This window comes from Periplaneta americana, chromosome 6 (assembly GCF_040183065.1).
Source record: "Periplaneta americana isolate PAMFEO1 chromosome 6, P.americana_PAMFEO1_priV1, whole genome shotgun sequence".
NCBI classification, from domain to species: domain Eukaryota; kingdom Metazoa; phylum Arthropoda; class Insecta; order Blattodea; family Blattidae; genus Periplaneta; species Periplaneta americana.
The window spans coordinates 142,744,066-142,763,054 of record NC_091122.1 but is presented as its reverse complement, the minus strand read 5'-3'; the positions used below and the strand labels follow the sequence as shown (position 1 = coordinate 142,763,054).

The 18,989-nt window shown below is 33.6% G+C and overlaps 1 protein-coding gene across 4 annotated transcripts in view; it reads right to left on the bottom strand.

The window, feature by feature from the left end:
• Positions 1-861: 861 nt before the first annotated feature.
• Positions 862-18,989, bottom strand: part of tty (tweety) — a 167,186-nt gene continuing 149,058 nt past the window's right edge. For 3 of the 4 annotated variants that reach the window (XM_069829200.1, XM_069829202.1, XM_069829201.1), the window contains one exon: positions 862-16,605. In XM_069829200.1, coding sequence (XP_069685301.1) covers positions 16,419-16,605 — 187 coding nt within the window. In that variant the 3' untranslated portion in view covers positions 862-16,418. Of the gene's footprint in view, positions 16,608-18,989 lie in introns of all 4 variants that reach the window. The other variant, XM_069829203.1, reaches the window with a different exon arrangement.

The window sequence follows — 18,989 nt, the reverse complement described above, 5'->3', positions numbered from 1 at the left end:
ATCTTATAGCTGGAATTTCTCACTCAATTTTTCGCCATGACAGTTGAGTACTGATGTCTGATTCTTCTTTTGTTATGACCAGATAATGGACAGAAGATGAGGATAGAATTTTTTGCACGAAGTTCAATAAGATGATGCAATGATAAAGAATGTATGCAAAGGTTTTGCAAGACAACCAGTCTGTATGTAATTTAAAGTGTGTCACTACTTATATATTGAAAAGTTTGATATAGAAATTTGCTGTTTTCAAATCTATTTACTGTATTGTGGTATATACAGAATTAACTACTTTGACCTGAAAAAACTAGCAAGTTTGATTACAGAAACTCCTAGTTATGAAGTATGGTTTCCAAAATTTCAGTGGCATTTTTCGAAATTCATGCAATTTTCTTCTCCAAGTCTGCTGAAGAGTATATAGCAGAATTCAACTTCATTTGTGGCGAAAAATGATTACAGATTACGATGTCACATATGAGACAGCTACAGAAAAAAATTAAACTTGTTTGCTCTATTTCCGTAATGATTAGGATTATGCTAATTGCACAGAATAATTAATGTACATTGGTATCTTTAAACACTGAAATTCTTGTGTGAAAATTTTGATCGGAGGTATGATTCTGTAGATAATAATCAATTTATCTGAAACAATTTTCGTAGACGTGGTATAAACTATTCATCTGTCACAATTTATGGGGTTGGGGGGAAAGTTGGAAAAATCAACAAGAGCCTACATTCTCAGACTGACTAAAGATATCAATTCTCCATTTTCTGAAACGAAAACTCTCATTTCATTTCTTTTACTAGGGTCGTATTTTTAATACACCACACAACATTGCACTTTAGTTCTCAATTTCTACTACATTTCTTTCTTTTTTTTTTAAAGAAAGGAAAAAACTTGTAATACTTGTCTGGTGTGTTAACACATTACAAATAATGCACATTATAAGTTTATATTAACATACATCTGGCAGCGATAACGAACCCAGCCTTGTGTATCTCATAGGAAACAGTCTCACATAACCTCAATAACACAAAAGGTCACTTATTAACAAAACATGACTTCGTATTAAAGAACGCTTTATTCCACTCGCAGATTTGATATTGTTCTCGGTTCTATGTACTATCATCCTAGTAATCGAATGATTCATCGGTAAGACATTATTTACACTGTAAATCAAGAGGTTATTTGGTCATCAACTTCTCATATACTACAGAGGAATGTATGTACTGTTCAGCTAATTAGAGAGAAAAAATGTTAAAATAGTCCAAACACAAATACATTATGCACGGTAACATATAAGCACACGGTACTCAATCCTGAAAAGAGGAACAGCATATAGGGAGAAGGATACAAATATTGCTCATAAACAAACATGTTAGGTAAATAGTTTGATTTGGGAAAGTTAGTGTGAAAACATATCATTTACTTTCTCTCTTGAATATATTATTATTCCTCCTGTTATCTGTGGTTCATAGTGTAAGAAATATTTAATATTTTGCAATTTGATTTGCCACGCATGTCCTTCAAAATAAGGACAACATATCCTGCTATACTATCCGTAAATATAAAAGTTGTTCAAAATTCAGAACAGTTTTTAAAGCACTGAAACTTTGTTAAAAATAAGGTTTACATAGAACTTAAGGAAGAAAAAAAACTTTATTTCACCCACAAAGAATAGGGTTTAGACAAAGTGTAGCTGATTTCAATTGTTCCATATTGTCAATGCTATTTCGAAATTAAACAAATCAAAGACTACTCAGGCTATTCTTTCACAAGTATTTTTCGAAATAATAGTTTTGTTTCTGCAGATGTGGAATTCTGTGTTATTAAGAATTCAACAAAAAGTCTGCCAAACCCAAAGGAAATTCAGAACTCAGTGGTTTAACATGTAATCTGTCTTCATTCCAGAAAACATTGCAGATTGAAGAATTTTATACTAATTGCTTTTTCCATAAATAAGCCCTATCGGTTGGTAAATTAAATGGTATATTATTTTTAAGTAAACCATATTTTCCATAAAGCATCCGCGATTTAAAAAAGTCTATTTCGAATAACTCCATTCACACACTCACACATATATAATAGTGTAACTACTTCATTTAAGTAGAAAATAAAAAAATTAATAAATCTAATAATTGTTTTAGCGTGCAAGTCAAACTTATTTTGTTAAAACTATATGTACACTCTGTACCATCAGTTCATACATACACGCATGTCAACTACGTATTTGAAATATAAGAACAGCATTCATCTCTTCATCGTGAACTGTTCAATGTTATTAGGTGAAATTGACATGTAAGAGCCCGCATCAGTGATGCCCAACCTTGATGCTTAGATTCTTAGTGCTAGTTATGTGTGAATAATAACACATTTGACATTTCATGAAGTTTGATCGATTTAAATAACAATACAAGTCTTCGTGATTATGAATCATATTCATGTGAATCAAAAGGAAATTTATGGAAGATGGAGAGCTACTGTTTTAAAAATTATCACTATGAAATTCGGTACCGTTTCCTGAGAAGTTCATACCTTACTAAATAGAGTAATGAATTAAAAGTTAACAAAAGTCCATTGCATTACTATATATTTTAGGTACCTTGTATTAAATTATTTGTAATGAACAGTAACTCTGAAATTAGTTTAATGGTTTTCTTAAAATTCTCTTTGTACAAAGTAACAAACATGTTGCATAGTTTAATCATTTAAAATCTGTGTCAGTATAATGGAAATGAGAAATGATTCATGGCTACAATAAACAAGCAGCCAACACGATTTAAAAAAATTGTGTCAAATTTACGAATAATTATGGTTGAGCATCACACTGAGGTTCATGAATTATCCAACTAACGGATGTTACCGCATGTCTTCATATTGTAGGTACAACACCAACTTAGTATTACGATAAGCACACATGTAAATACAGAACTCAATATTTGCATAGTTCCCCACTCACTAACCGTCATTCACGAACAGTCTTAGATTTCATTACATTTCTCTCTTTGGCAAACAGCTCTGAAAAGGAATATATATATATTATATATATATATAATAATTTATACAAAGTTAGTTGAGTTTCGTCATTCACGAGAGAAGCACCACACAGCACAAATGGCTGTCCTGACACACTAATATGGATTATAATGCAGCTCCCATCCATTAGAATATTTTAAACATAAAATTAAAAAAAAAATTGCACTCCCCTTGATTGACTGTGTGACCTCATCTTTGGAATGTGGCTGCTGAAATATGCAACAAGCATCGTGCTTTTTACCCATCATTTGTAAGAAGAGGAAATTCATAGTGAAACATAATGGAACACGTGTTGTCAGCAAATAGCTGGATACGCTATGAAGATAGATAGATTGATTGACTGCGTTCTTTTAATCCAAAAAAAATTTACAAGTTGGGCTGGTTTATACTATTTTGAGGTGTTGGTGTACTTAGATGATCACGTCTGTTCAAAGGGTATTGGAGTTCGATATTAACTCGGGTCAAATTTAGAAATGTATTTTGCCTTGTTTATCTTAACTTTTCTTTTAAATTGCATAAAACATTTAAAGACTGTGAGATGATAGGGCGATATTTGAGCAATGGTGAAATTAAAAGGCACAAAAATCGAAATATTAGAAAAAAAAAAATCTCCACAAATTGCATAGAATCTACTGAAACTCGGACTGACTGAGCTATGGTTTAAGTATAAAGATTTACAAAAATGCATATTTACAGTAACATGTGACAGAGTTCATGTCATTTTATCCTTCACAAATGCATAAAAATTATATACTATAATTTGTATTTCAAAAAGAAAGAAAAAACTGTATATGTATCAGCAAATTACAGTTCAAGTAGACAGACTTGTTTACAGTTCGCTTGTAAATTAATCCGACAGAATAAACACACTCGATGTAAGTATATACAGAACTTCAACTAAGTCTACTCATATATTAACACTGTTGAAATTAACCAGTACATCAACATTTGTCAGTCGATTTATTTGATACCGTAACACTGACTGAATTTACGTAATAATTTTAATTACCGCATAAACGAAGTAAAAAAATAATAATTCTGAGTTAATTTAAGAAGACTAAGATGTAATTGTAAAAGATATGAAATACCGGTATATAAAAGTTGACAATTAAATGTTTGGGGCTTAAGAACAAACTACAATGCGTTTCAAATTATTCCAATGTAGCTGGACATACAAATGAGCATTAGAGAATATTACCAGTAGTCTATTAGGGAGCTGCATTACTAATACATTAACAATAACCCACAACAAATCATTCTCAAAACACAATCATGTGAAGAGAGCAATGTTAAGACATCACACTTTAACTATGTCCTCCTCTGCCATATCTTTTGCACACAATCAAATGAAAACATTAACTGCTTTACACGTCTAATTATACTGGGTCTGAGAGAACATCTGGATCAGTACAAAAGATATCTTCACGACGGCAAAGCATCCTTTCTGCTTGTAATTACTGAAATTATTGTCACTTGATAGCACAATTAAAAAGACAGGAAACTTCAAGAGAATGTTCGGTTCACACTAGGTTTTAAATTCCGCAATATCTCTACGTCTGTAAGTTTTATGCTAGGTATTGTTTTCCGCACAAATATGCACATTCACGCAGTTTTAAGACCACTCTATCACAACAAAGCACAATGTTACACTGAATGAATGAGTTTGATAATTCGTAGCATATTGCATTGCAGCAAAGAAGGGTCTGTGTAACAATCAACAACTATTTTACAGAAATCTATATTTGTAGTTCACCACAATAAAAAAAAAAATGCCAGGAAAGAAGCCTTTAATACAATTCTCAAATGAGGAATATAAAGTTGGTTAGAAATTAAAAGTAAGAATGATGTACCAGTACATCAACTTCAATCTTATACTTGTGAAGTTGCAAAGATAAAATTTTAACGTACTTATAGCAGACTAAAATCTGACTAAAATGATTATAACAACTAGTAAATTAAAATGTGAAAAGATGACTGTGTTAGTTTTATTTAAACCTTACAGTCTTATGTGAGCACCCTAAAATGAATCTATTTGAGTGATTTCACTAACACAATGTATGTTTTCTACTTACATTTTCTCCCCTCAGATATGGGTATTGAAGATAATTTAATAATATCAATTAAACAAAATCCTTTTAACTTGTGTATTGCTCGTTTCAAATAGACATCTACAGTCTTTGTGAGCTTTCTATACAGATATGAAACATATTTTGGGAGAAAAAAAAAAAGAGAACGAAAATTTACGTCTGAGTTCATATTATGAAGTAGGATATAAAATAACTCTAATTTCATTTATGCTATTTTGTGAAAACATATTACTAAAATCAAACTGAATTTAAAAACTTATATTTTATCTTCTTGATTCCTCACGCATTTAATTTTTTTTTTTTTTCAATATGATATACATATGTTAATTTGCAACATAAATATTTGTGGGTGACAGGCACAGATAATTATGCTCACATTATATATATTTTTGGGGGGAGGGGAAAATGTCATCTCCATCCAAAAAAATGAAACAGAAGACTGGCATAACAAACATCAGTGTGTTGTGTAAATCATCATCTTCAGAACTGTGAGAATCATTCAATAATATAGGTATGTACATGGATGAACATTTGCTCCTATTTCTTACGGGAATTTAGAATGTACAAAGGTTTATCCTTGTATGCTCTATTCGTCTCTACTTATATTTTACTCCTAATTACAGATACGAGTAATTCTTTAATAATTACGCCAAACTATAGTTTATCTTAGAGCATATCAATACGAAATACCTCGCATATTTGTAGCCTGAATTATACAGAAAATATGGTAGCCTACTCAGGATAATTTACTTCATAGAATAATATATGGAACTTCTTTCCTGTCATCACATGAAATTAATAAAGTCTGTTCATGTATTATGAAAAATTTTCTTTCATTAAATGGGATATTTCTACATAATAAATTAAGAAGTATTTGCTATTCTTATTGACGTGTGCAAATTGATAGTTCCCTCCTGTGACACAACATCCAGTTTTGTACTGTTGAATGGCCTGAGTTAAACTCTCTATTTCTCCATACATACACATCCATCTCAACCAGCTGTCTTATCCAAGAGAAAGGGGAGGCACATATGACTCAAAACAGTAGATAAAATTAATTTAGAATGAGCGTAATAAATTATTCTAATTGTTCTGAAATAATAAACTGCTACTTTAATTAAGGAAATGCTATTACTAATGAAAGACTGTTTATTGTGTCATCTCCCTGCAAATTTGAGTGTGAAAGTCATTATCTCACCACCCAAGGTGAAAGAAAAAACGAGAACGAGAGAGAGAGAGAGAGAGAGAGAGAGAGAGACTGACAGCAGACAGCTCTATATTGTGTTTAAATACATTACCGTAGTATTTACAAAGTCATTCTAGATATTTCTACAGAAATATAGGAATATCTCACTGTAATGACAAACTGTACTTGTATTCACATATGCAGGAATGACAACAAAACATGGATTTGGTGCATAAAGATCTCCTACTTATTAATAATATAAATGTTTAATTTCTTGTAAATGGTAATAATTATAGTAGGAACACATTGTGGGCAGTGGAAGTGAAGTGGATTAGACAAAAACGAGTTTTGAAAATAATTTATTTATCGTTACTTCATTTTAACTATTACCATCTGTCTAGTCACGTAATTGTACTTGTGGTCCACTATGACACTAATAATAAAGCATGGAATGCTGCATAATATAATGCAGGCAGGCTGCAATGTTGCCAAATGATCAGTTCCATTTTGTATATAGCAGTGCAGAAGGAAACAGAACCCGTAAGTTACACTTAAATATTGTAATTTTTATAACACGATTCAAAATGTTTAAGATCTTCTATCATAATAGTTGTGAAAAGTGTTTTTTTTATAAATGCTTGGGTACTGGTACTTTAATTAACATGGTAGTAATTTACACATCGTAAAAGCATCTTCGAGGAAGTTCTGATATATATCAGAGGTAAATATTATAAAAAACTGAACTAAATACAGCATAGATATGTTGACACAACAATTCCTTTGATTTTATCAAGAATTATCAATTCTAAAGCCTTTGAACTTTCATCACAATAATTTCAACTTGAAGCTATGAAAAGCTACAGTTCCACTAAACGTATGGACATCTAACTAAATCTCATCAACATCAAATTACCATTTCCTTGCTCTGAGAGCAGATTCTGTATAACGGTAGGCATATGAAACAAGTGAACATAAAATACAATCGAAGTTGATAGGGAATAACTATGTAAAAAGACATTCGAGACGAGAAGAAACCTAACATTTTGTATTTGGAATATAAATATTATATTATATGTAAATGAATATGAATATGAATAAATTAGGTTTGCTTACGGAAGAAAATCATGGACAAAAAAATAATAAATTTGCTAAAATTTGGTGTATTTTACATTTTCTGACAACAATTAATCTAGAAGTGATAACTGACAATTTATATCAAGCAAGCCATCCCTTCAATTTAATTACATCCCAGATAGAGTACAGCTGGATCACACACACTTTCATTCTCTCACTCATGAACTTGCATACTTCTTTGCTTCCTGCTGTATTCAAACAGTCACATAGTTAGGCCATATGAAAACAACATGTCAAATAGGCCGCAACTGCTCTGCTTACATTACAGTCACTGTAAATCAGACTACTAAAGAAAGGAGTTCGATGTTATGCAGTGCTCTGGCCCCTTTGTCATTTAAACAGTTACCATGTCCCAAAGAGAATCATGCATATCTGGCGAGGTAGAAGTATGCAATAGCAAGCATAAAATTAAAAGTGTAATTCTGTATAATAATAATAATAATAATAATAATAATAATAATAATAATAATAATAATAATAATAATAATAATCCGAGGCACAACAGCCCATGAAGGACAATGACCAAACAGTAGGCTGCTGGCCTCACGTCAACATGCCGAAGCAGAGGTGGTTCAATAAGAATTTTCATCTAAACACTGCCCCAGAAATGTTTTTTAATTATATTTTATATATCTTGACACTTCAACTATTATTTGACTATAAAGTATCACTCGTTTTGCCAGATCAGCTGAAATGGCAGCCAATTACAATGAATGGGGAGTATCAGAATGTAAGCAGCGTTATAGCAAGTTTTGGACAAAACGGTTTATTTTAATAATAATTTCGGTAGTTATGACATGTCACTCGCTTTTTGTTCACGTAAGTTAGATATATCCTGTACTTTGGGAAATGTCTGTCTAACCTACAATGTTGGGAAATCTTGAAGAGATGTATTTAATCCTGAGAAACAACCGAATCTATTATTTCGTTCCAATGTTTGTTTTCAGAAATCCAATGACCAATTAATAATACAGGGGAGTGAGGGAGGGAATTCTTACTTTGTGCTCAAACACCTAGAAGAGCAGCAAGGTTACTAAGAATAAATTTGTTTTACTAATTACAGATTTATAGAGTAATGAAGAATTACATTTCATTTTAAACGAGATTAATTAAAATACGAAATTGTTCATAAAATCCCCGATGAGAGTACTATGCAAATCAGGAAGGGGGGGGGGGGAGAAAAGAGAAAAAAAGGAAGGGGGAGAGTTAATATTTGAGAACACGAAATATAGGTGGTGACTTTTGTACATTCTGTTCTCACAAATCAATTTAAGAGATAAAAGTATAACCCACTCTTTCACGTAGTATTATAGTGTTGAATACAAGACACCGACTCCAGGGAGGAAAACGGGGACTGCACTCATTTGGATACAAGGGCAAACAAGAGTCCTTTTGCCCCAATGAATTTTTTATAAACAACGACCGAACATGTTTTGTGAAATATGGAGTTAACTTATGTTCAATTAATCAGTTATAGCAGAAATGTAATTAATTTTTAAAGTTCTGTCACTTGAACTCGGTAACAAACAACTTCGAATGTAGTAATTGAAGTTGCGTGGAATAACAACGGAAAACTAAAGAACTGTGATCAGATTTTCTTGTATGAGTTAGTAGTGTGGCTTCAACATAGCTGTTAATCGTTTGCTGCTATGTAGCACTACTTAATTAACAAGTATAGAAAAACAGCACAAGATGGATCAGCTACATCCTTCATTGACGAACACTGTTCAGAAACTGTAATGTCAAGAAAATCGGTATTATAGTATATATTATGTACCTATAGAATAAATTATTGTAAACACAACATTTTATACCATAAATCATACATTCTATTAAAATTTTTTTTTTTCTGTTTATTCAAGGGGAACTGCAAACAATTTCAACATGTTCAGAAGGCACAGGATTGTCACAAGTTCCGTCTACAGTGACAGATGAATCACCAGATGAATAATGGAAAACTGAAACTGGACGCAAGTTTTTGTACTTATGGTTGGTTGTATACAGCACACTGCACCATGAACTTAACCTGGGCTATGGTAATGACGATAATGGCATGTGAAGAAATGATGGCAAAATGAATCCGAGGTCCAGCACCGGAAGTTACTCAGTGTCAGTTTGTAGAAGAAAAACCTGCGAAAAAATCCCAATCAGGTAACTTGTCCCAACCAGAATTTGAACCTGGACCCACTTGTTTCACAGTCAGACATACTAACCACCACTCCACAGCGGCTGGTGACCCGGATTTTTTTAAGGCATTTCAGGATGCCAATTTGTCCTGGATTTTACCAAGATGTTATGATTTGTCCTAATATAGATTTTTCTACATTCGTATTAATGTTGTTTAGGGATGTGAACTCTAAAGTTGGCAATATAGTCAGTTGCCATTGCTGGTGTTAGTTTTATATCTCATTCATTTCAAAATTGGCTACCACCCATATTCCATTCAATGAGAGGAGCTGGCAGTGCCAGTATTCCAACGTGCTGTGATTGGACTGGGAGAGATGGTGAGAGTCAAGTGATTGGCTATGTGAATAATGTTTTCCTTCCGTGTGGTATAGTAGCCTGACACTGCAAAAATGCATGTTCAAATGACTCATACAAGTACTCTGCTACTCATCAGCTGCCATTCTAAGAAAACATCTATCAGTGGAATCAGCAGAAGCCAACAAAAAGCAGTAAAGTTCCGTGCAGTCTCAAGAAAATTGGAGACAACACAACTAGAAACCAGGAAACAAGCAACTGACGAAGCTTCAGCCCTTCTTAAAAAGGATAAACTAGGTATACCACTCTGGGGGAAAAAACTATATTTGGTCATCCTATCTCATCATCTTCTGGCTTAGTTGCCTCATGAGTGATGCCTTATAGTGTCACTTATGAGGTTCAGACCTGTCTTTGGACAGTTGACTTAACAATAAGAACACACTCAGAGGGAAAGGAAACCAAATCTTAGTTTGATCCTGAGTGCTTCAAACAGAGTGATTAAACTCTTGCAAGGAGTAGGCTACAGACAGACATCTCCAAGGCAAATTAAATCTGTATGCAGAGAAAAGGAAAGCATATAAAAATGCTAAAGACCAAGGAAACTAGTTTCATAGAAGAAGGAAATGCCCAAGCCCAAGAGACACTAACAGATTCCTTTCTTGCTCTTGGAAGAAAGTAAAAACAACACTGCCATGGAGATCCCAATGGAATCTTGGGAAAAACATTTCTCCTTCCTCAACAGAGGTAATCTAACCTCAACACGCCATATCAAAGAGCCAGAATCATACGACATAGAGCTAATAAGCACAGCGAAATATAAGTAGCTATCCCAGGGCAAAAACAAGGAAGCAACTGGACAGGATGGAATTTACAATGAAAACCTCAATGACACAAAAGAGCAACTGACTCACTTCTGGACTGATCTATTCAACACATGCAATCGATTTTAATATGTATAATATGTTATTCTTGTGTTGTTATCCATGTATTGCAATGTGTTGTTTTTAACGTGATTCTGTTTATTTTTGTAGGGTATTTACATTTCTCACATAAATTTATTTAAAAAGTTGACCATTCATCTACTATTCCACTTTGCAAGGTGTGTCCCAATTTTGAAACTTGAATATCTGGTCATATTATTACTGCTCAGTTTGTGACAGTATACTGCTGGAAAAGCTGTAAGTACCGTGTTCATGAAAAAGGGTTCAGTAAAAGAAAAAGGGCAGTGAAAGATTTAATACGAATGAGAAATCCGACATCCATAGTGAAAATGTCACATAGGAATTTTTCAAAGACAAGGGGGGTAATAAGTGCACAAATCATGTCTGCACACAACCAAGAAGTGAAGGATTAGGATGGCACTCAATACAATCATATCCACTGCATTGTTCTCGCTAGACAAGGACTTACAATATGTGGCAAAACTGACAGTGAATCGAATTTGAACCAGTTATTACTTCGAAGCCAGGACATGCCAAAGCTGAAATGAATTTTATATAACATAATAAGCTAAATAAAAGAAACGAATTATTAAATGAAGTAATTCAAGTAAAATTAAGAAGGAAAAATATTCTTTAATTCTGTTGGATGAAACTTTCAACATATCTGTTAGCGAACAGATTCAACCTCGAACAATGTTTGTGCATTGACAAGTGCATGAAAAATTTAAGCAAGGTAAGAGTCGTTTTTTTTGCAGTTAATAAGGGATTTAATTAATTTCAGACATGAATCTCCGAAAAGACTCTTGTGGTTTAAACATTTCAAGAAAGAGACAATTCCTCCATAAGCCTTTCTGTCCAACAAGATGGATGCTGAAGTATACAGCTCTAGCATTGCCCTTGAATAACTACTCTGAACTACCTTACCAGAATTCCTTTATGATTTTTCACAAATAGAAAAAAGTGATGCAGGATGTAAAGCCAGTGGATTTCTAAAACAACTTGAAAAAGATTACATTAATTATGTTGAATATTGTAAGTAGTCTTTTAAAACTCTTGGAAAGAGGAAACACCCAAATTCAGAGTAAATGTCTACATTTTAAAACTTGTATGGATAAAAGAAATGCTGCTGAGTTTGAAAGGTAAACTTCACGGCAAAAAGAATGGGCTACATAATACTGCACATGTTCATCTCGTTAAAGCCATAGTTCGCCAGGTGACACACAAATGAACCATTTAAATTTGCTATATTTTTGTTTAAGAGGTGAATTATGTTATAAAATCGAATGGAGAGTTGATTTGAGATATATCAGGACCTCTGAAGAGTAAAATAATAATAAAATTGATAAATACAAAATCAATAGAAGAGAATATGGAAAAGAAACCCACATATTATGCCAATTTGGTACTATTAGCTTTAGTAGTAGCGCAGATTCTTACAGCACCACTCTACCAAGCGAGTGAACACTACTTCAAAGTTCGAGTCTCCAATAATCTCCATTTCTAAATTACAAATTTCCCATCATATGTCTCGCAAAGCTAGTTATATGTCGCGATATCTTTTAGATCTATATGCCCGAACTCTCTCCCAAGCAAAAAATACTCCTCTCTGTAAATAAAACGATCTGTCTCGTCATCACTCTTGAAGATGGCAGATAGACAACTCCATTAATAAATCATTGCCCTGCTTCGTGTAGGTTATTCTGCATCGAGGGCAGTCAGAGTGATGTGAGTCTTGTAAAAATAGGATTGTCCACCAATTTTTACAAAACAAATATAACGAAGTTTAACAACAAATGACATTTAACACAAAAATAAATAGGATCGATATCATAGCTATAAATAGGAATAAACAGACAGCCAAAATAATTGATCCTACGATCAGATATGAAATCTCAGTCACTCAACCATCTGAAGTGAACGAAGAGAAAAAGAAAATCTACGAGCCCATGATTCAGCAGCTATCAGCGAAATACAACATTGAAAAAAATCACAGTTACCGGTCTCTTCTTTGGAGCAAGAGGCACCATTCTGAAAACCTTTGTATAGTGGAAGGAAAAATACAAGCTGAAGAGAGATCTTCAAGATGCCATCATCACCACCATAAAAAAATTTTTCTGTAGTGATATTTCGCCAGCATCTTTATTGTGTACACTCAATTTAAATTGTACTAAGTTCTATTTTTTTCTTATGTCTTAATCCCTTTTGTTTGAAACCTGCTTATATAATTTTTCATTTGAAATTTTATTGTGAGCTATTCTGTGTTGCAAGGCAAACCCAAAATATTGGGTCAGATTAATAAATTAAATTAAATTAAGAAAAAAAGAATAATAATTTTACTCTTCCAGGATGAAAACTCTCAACTTATGAATCAGAGAGCAAACATCTTATCCCTACACCACACACATCCACATAAGATTGACTACATTGTAGATGCACAACTTTCAATGAATGATCACCACAGCAATGCCTTCAAGTGCAGTTTGTTTATACATGTGAATCGTACAGTATGCATTTCTAACAACCAACAGTTTGTCCATTCTTTTTGCTGTGAAGTGTACATTTAACTGGGATTGAATTGAATTTAATTTAATGGAGGGGGGCACTATGACTCAGCACTGCGACCTGTTAAGATCTATTGCGCTGACCCTCTGGTGACGCATTCCCAAACCCACACTGGCTGACCACACTAAGGTTCTCTGTGTGCCCACGTTTCAAGCAGGCAACCCCACTTGTCCCTAGGCCAGCACCCTCCATGTGTCACCAGCTGGCATTTGGGAAATGCTACGGAATGATAACGAAATGGAGAAATGGTGACGGAATGATGTAAATGCCTAATTTGGGGTGGGAGAACCCCAGGAAAAACCCCAACTACGACCTTGTCCACCACAAGCGTCACTATGGATTTTTTCAATGAAAAATTCCAGACCTAACTGGGAATCGAACCCAGGCTGCCTGCGTGACAGTCTGAAGGTATGACCATTCAGCCACCGCAGAGGGTTTTAACTGGGATGATATTGAGAATAAATTTAAATGTTTATGATTGGATGAACCTCAGGTACCGCAAAATTATGATTATGGTTCAACAGATTGTTACAGTTTCACAATGTTACAACGTTAATCAAGGAAGTTGTTGATGTTGCCATCACCGCATGCAATTATATATATATATATATATAATTGCCAAGTGTAACAGAAATATTGAATTAAAGATAAATTGAAAAAAAAAGTCATATTTAAGGATTTCCTTAGTAACAAAGTGCAGAACTTTGAAAGAAGCTATAAGAATTCACGTTCATCATAATGACAACACAAAATAACATAATTAACACAGTATAGTGTAATTAAAAATGAGTGATTATGCACGAAAATTCTAACATTGTATTCTCATCTGTATATTGGGAATTCCATAAAGTATTGAAGACACAGGAGTTAAAAATAAGTCTGTCTTTAAAAGTCAGTTGCCAAATCTTAAATATCATATACGCTTTCAACGCGATACTGTTAGTTACATATCGTACAGGATTTATATGATTCGATTTCAATGTATCTCAGAATATAATGCACAATACTTCTTTTTAAATTAAATATATCGCCGATTGTTTGCTCTTCTACCTCCCAGTGTTCTGGCTTGTGTTTGTTGCCATGCCGAACCTATTTGACACCTGGGGCTCTTGTTGTGCGTGTGTTGCGACTGATATTCGGCTTGTTCTATACCAGTGCACTGCATTCCAAAAGGAACTCTGCAGAGATGAAGCAAAATCATACTACACATACATAAACACATACACACACTCACTCTCTCATACATACACACTCAATATTTCATTCATACAATGCAGCAACATCAATTAACAACAAGAACAAATAGGAAAAAACAACTATGCACAAGTTTATGTTGTTTTGTAAATTGTTCCCATCAGAATACCATCTACAGTTAATATGATAGTATATGAGTAAATTCGTAATAAATAACCCATACACTGACAAAATAGTTCAGTTGAATGCCTTTACATTTTAATTTTTAAATCCTGTCCGTTTTAAAGGGCAAGAAACTTACATAAATCAGGCTGAACTGACAATTTCGTATACAGTACAACCTACTTGTAAAAGAAAGTGTATAAGAAGAGAGTAATGGTCGTACAAATACTCCCGCATTACACATCTGTCACATCACTACGAAAACATATTGTACCATCTTCAGAAACAAAGAAACTCCAATATGGCTGATGGTAATGAAAATTACACTTGGGCCAAGGCACTGTTACGTACAGTACATATCACCCAGACGTGCTGGCTTTTTCCCAATGACCTTCGCAGTCAGTAATACCAAGACTGACACTTCAGTGTCTTACACTTCCACAGAATTATACTACAGTGTCTTATTCATAACGTGGAATGTACACCTACATGGACTAGACAGAAAATATGTTCACAATGTATAGCAATTAATTTAATAAGTTCTGCAATAACGAAAATTTATGATAATTGTACATTTGATCCATTTTTCTTTATGTAGTAACTGTAATAAGCATGAGTTTTCTATATTGTGCTTATAACACTCCTCTATTTTGTATATACTATCATGTCAAAGTTCCTTGCTCTCTTTGATGTTGTTACTGCAAAGAAAATGTATAATATGTACAGTTATTAGTATACACATAGTACCTAATTAGAACCAGTTATGTCAAGCATGGTGAGGGTCGAATCTCGCAACTGTTAAGAGAATAATATCTCGATAGGAATATACTTCAAAAGTATGTCATTAAAATAATAATGCTATAACAGCTTTATTGTTTTTAAATTATTACGTTTTTATACGCGTAATTATTTATCTATAGAAGTCTGCCTGAAATTACAGGAAAATAAAATAAACTATTTTAAAGAGTTAAAGAGAGAAGGCAAAACTACTTTGTAAAATGAAACATATTTTACTCGTTGCTGGTACTATTCCATTATAAATAGTGTCTATTATGTAACTTAATACGTAATTCAAATGATGAACCTTGTAAAATTATTTTCTGGCTCTCCATGTTACTACGGTATTCATTTTGTTTTGCGTTTGTAGCATTAAACAAAAGATGTAATACACCTCACCTGCATTCTTGCAAAGGCCAATGCTAAACTTTTTCATGTTACCAAAGATGGCACAGTGAACTGATATTCGACTAATATTGTACTCATGATCACGCACACATATACATAGTCACTACCTTCATCACACTATTATGTGGTGTAGGCTTCAGTAATCGGCCAACAGCAAAACCCTCGTTTCTTCCAACTACTAGCTCCCTAGAAATCACAGCTCTGTGATTTGGTATGGGTTGCATTCAACTTCCTGGCTGATGACAGTTGTGATCTCTGCTTTCCTACTGAGAGTTCCATGTCCCTCCTTCACTGCTGGCGCCACCTGACAGTGGTCAGTGACAATGAAGGGAGCATGTCCTGGTTCCCAGCCAATGTGGGAAGTTTCTGTATCTCCAGTAGATACAACTGATTGTTCACAGCTTGGTGACCTGGTAGGGGGCATCGTTGTTATGGTAGTTTGTAGTGTCCTCTCAATAGAAGTCGGAGGACTCGAGGGTCTTGCACTGTTTGCTCAGAGTCGCGTACTGCCCATGGTTGGGTCCAAGCATTGCAGAGGCTCCGGAGGACCCGTAGTGCTCAGACCCTCCCCCGCCGTGCAGTCCCGACTCATGATGGGAACTGTGCTGGGACTTTTCCTCGCGGGAACTCCGGCCATCTCTGTAACACCAACGAGTCCACAACCCCACCAATAATCAATCAACTCCACTAAAAACCCAGAATCGATATATTAACTATTTTCGACTTGTTTCAATTTTGAAGTTACTATAAACTAGTGTGAAACTTCAGAATTTTGAAACAGTTACTGTTTAAAGAAAAATCACACCCTGCGTGATTATATCTCAATAATTTTTACTGAACGATATAGAAGGAAATGACATGAAATGTGATTATCGTCACTAGTATTATTATTATTATTATTATTATTACTACTATTACTATATCCATAAAATATCGAGAAAAAAACAATGTATCATAATGTACAAATAAAAATAAAATGGACTAACATTTTATAGTGAATGAATACAAGACGTCGTAATTCATAGTTATAAATTCCTCTTTTCATTGTACAACACAATTAACGACAAAGTTGCAAGTATTTCATAGTAAACAATTCCTATATTAACGACAAATAAACCACTGGCGTAGCTCTGTCGGCTAAGGCGCTTGCCTGCCAATCTGGAGTTACGTTCGGGCGTGGATTCGATTCACGCTTGGGCTGATTACCTGGTTGGGTTTTCTCCGAGGTTTTCCCCAACTATAAGGCAAATGTCAGGTAATCTAAGGCGAATCCTCGGCCTCATCTCGCTATCAACAATTCCATCGATGCTAAATAACCTCGTAGTTGATTGATACAGCGTCGTTAAATAACCAAGTAAAAAGAAAAATACAAATATTGTATCAAAGTGAATAAAATACAAGTCTGAGAAATAAGAAATGATAATCAATGTACAAGTATATTCAAGTTTCCTGGGTAATATTTCAACACAGGAATAAAATTTCATATCATAGCATGTTGTAAATTCAACTGGTTATGAGGTTACAAAATATTAGCTGAAAAAAGAAAAACAAAAATATGTAAAACTACAAATTATAAAAGAAACATGTTCCATCACAAAAATTAATTATTATTCTCTTATCATCACCAGTCACATCATCACCATCGTAGTAAACCAGACTTCAGTAGCCTGTTTCAGTCACACCCAAAAAATCTTTTCAAAGCTCTTCCTTCTGTAACGTTTTATTCACAATTTTTCTAAAATTTCTTAATATATCTTGTAATCTATAATGCGAGTCTTGCTGTTTTCTTTAATAATGTCCTTTCAAATGCTTTCCATCTGTTCTTGTCTTTTTGTTTGCTACTTCCATGTAGCTGGGTGAAAAGTGCCAGTACATATTGTATACGATACCATTATTCTAAAAACGTTTTGCACTAAATTAGGTCTTAGATTGTTGTTCAGGAGTTCTAATATTTGTGTGAATTTTGCAACTTTTTTTTATGAACATCCTTTTCATTTTCGTATATGGTCAAAATAAGTAGGTATGAAACAATGTAAATAAAGAGAGTGATTGTATGTGTTTTCAGGCTTTCATGGTGAATGAGATCAGAAATAATCTCTTAGATATTCTACCATATCCTGGAACTTAATTTGTATCTTCAACGTTTTGGAACTGCATACAGATTCCATCATCAGAGTAAATATGTATGACTAGAAAGGTTGCCTACTCTGGTCATACCTATTTGCCCTAATGATGGAACCTGTATGCAGTTCTGAAACATTAGAAATGTTAAGTTCCAGGACACGATGGAATACCTAAAAGCTAATTAATGAAAGAGATTGATGTATTTTCAATGTTCTTCCACTGAATGATGATAAACTTAATATCTATCGAGAAAATACAAATCGTCGGTTTCTTGGTAAAAGTGACCAAGTCACATTCCAAGGCTTCCAAGCATTATGAAAATTTAAGACATAATTTGATATTAAAAACTAATAATATAGCACATTTACCTTCAAAATAACTTATTACTAACATCTAAAAAAGTACAGTTATCTATGGATGGATCATTAAACCTTTAAATGGCCCTTTTCTAACAATTTTGCATTTTGGACTTGGTCACTTTTACCAAGAAACCGACGAAATTTCTTAATGTAGTTTATATTCTGTTTTGGCACAACTATAAGTACGGTAATTTTAACATAGATTAAATTAAATTAGATTACATTTGGGTAGAAAATAAGATTCTGTACGTCAGTCTATTGGTGTCTTGAACGATCCTGCATATGTAGCACTGTTGTTGTTGTTATTGGCACTGTTAATCCTTCTGTTTTGCTCCTTGATAATCATAGTCATTCTCTCAAGTTTCATAACATGTGTATACAAGTTGATACGAGTATTACTGGTACAGCTTGGATCAACAAGGAAATAAGTGATTCTAGATTTACTCACAAATAACGAATTTGAAGGTATCTCATTAATTAGTTCAGAGAGAATAATACATGAGATGGTAAACCTATCGGTACTCATCAAATAGAAACAAA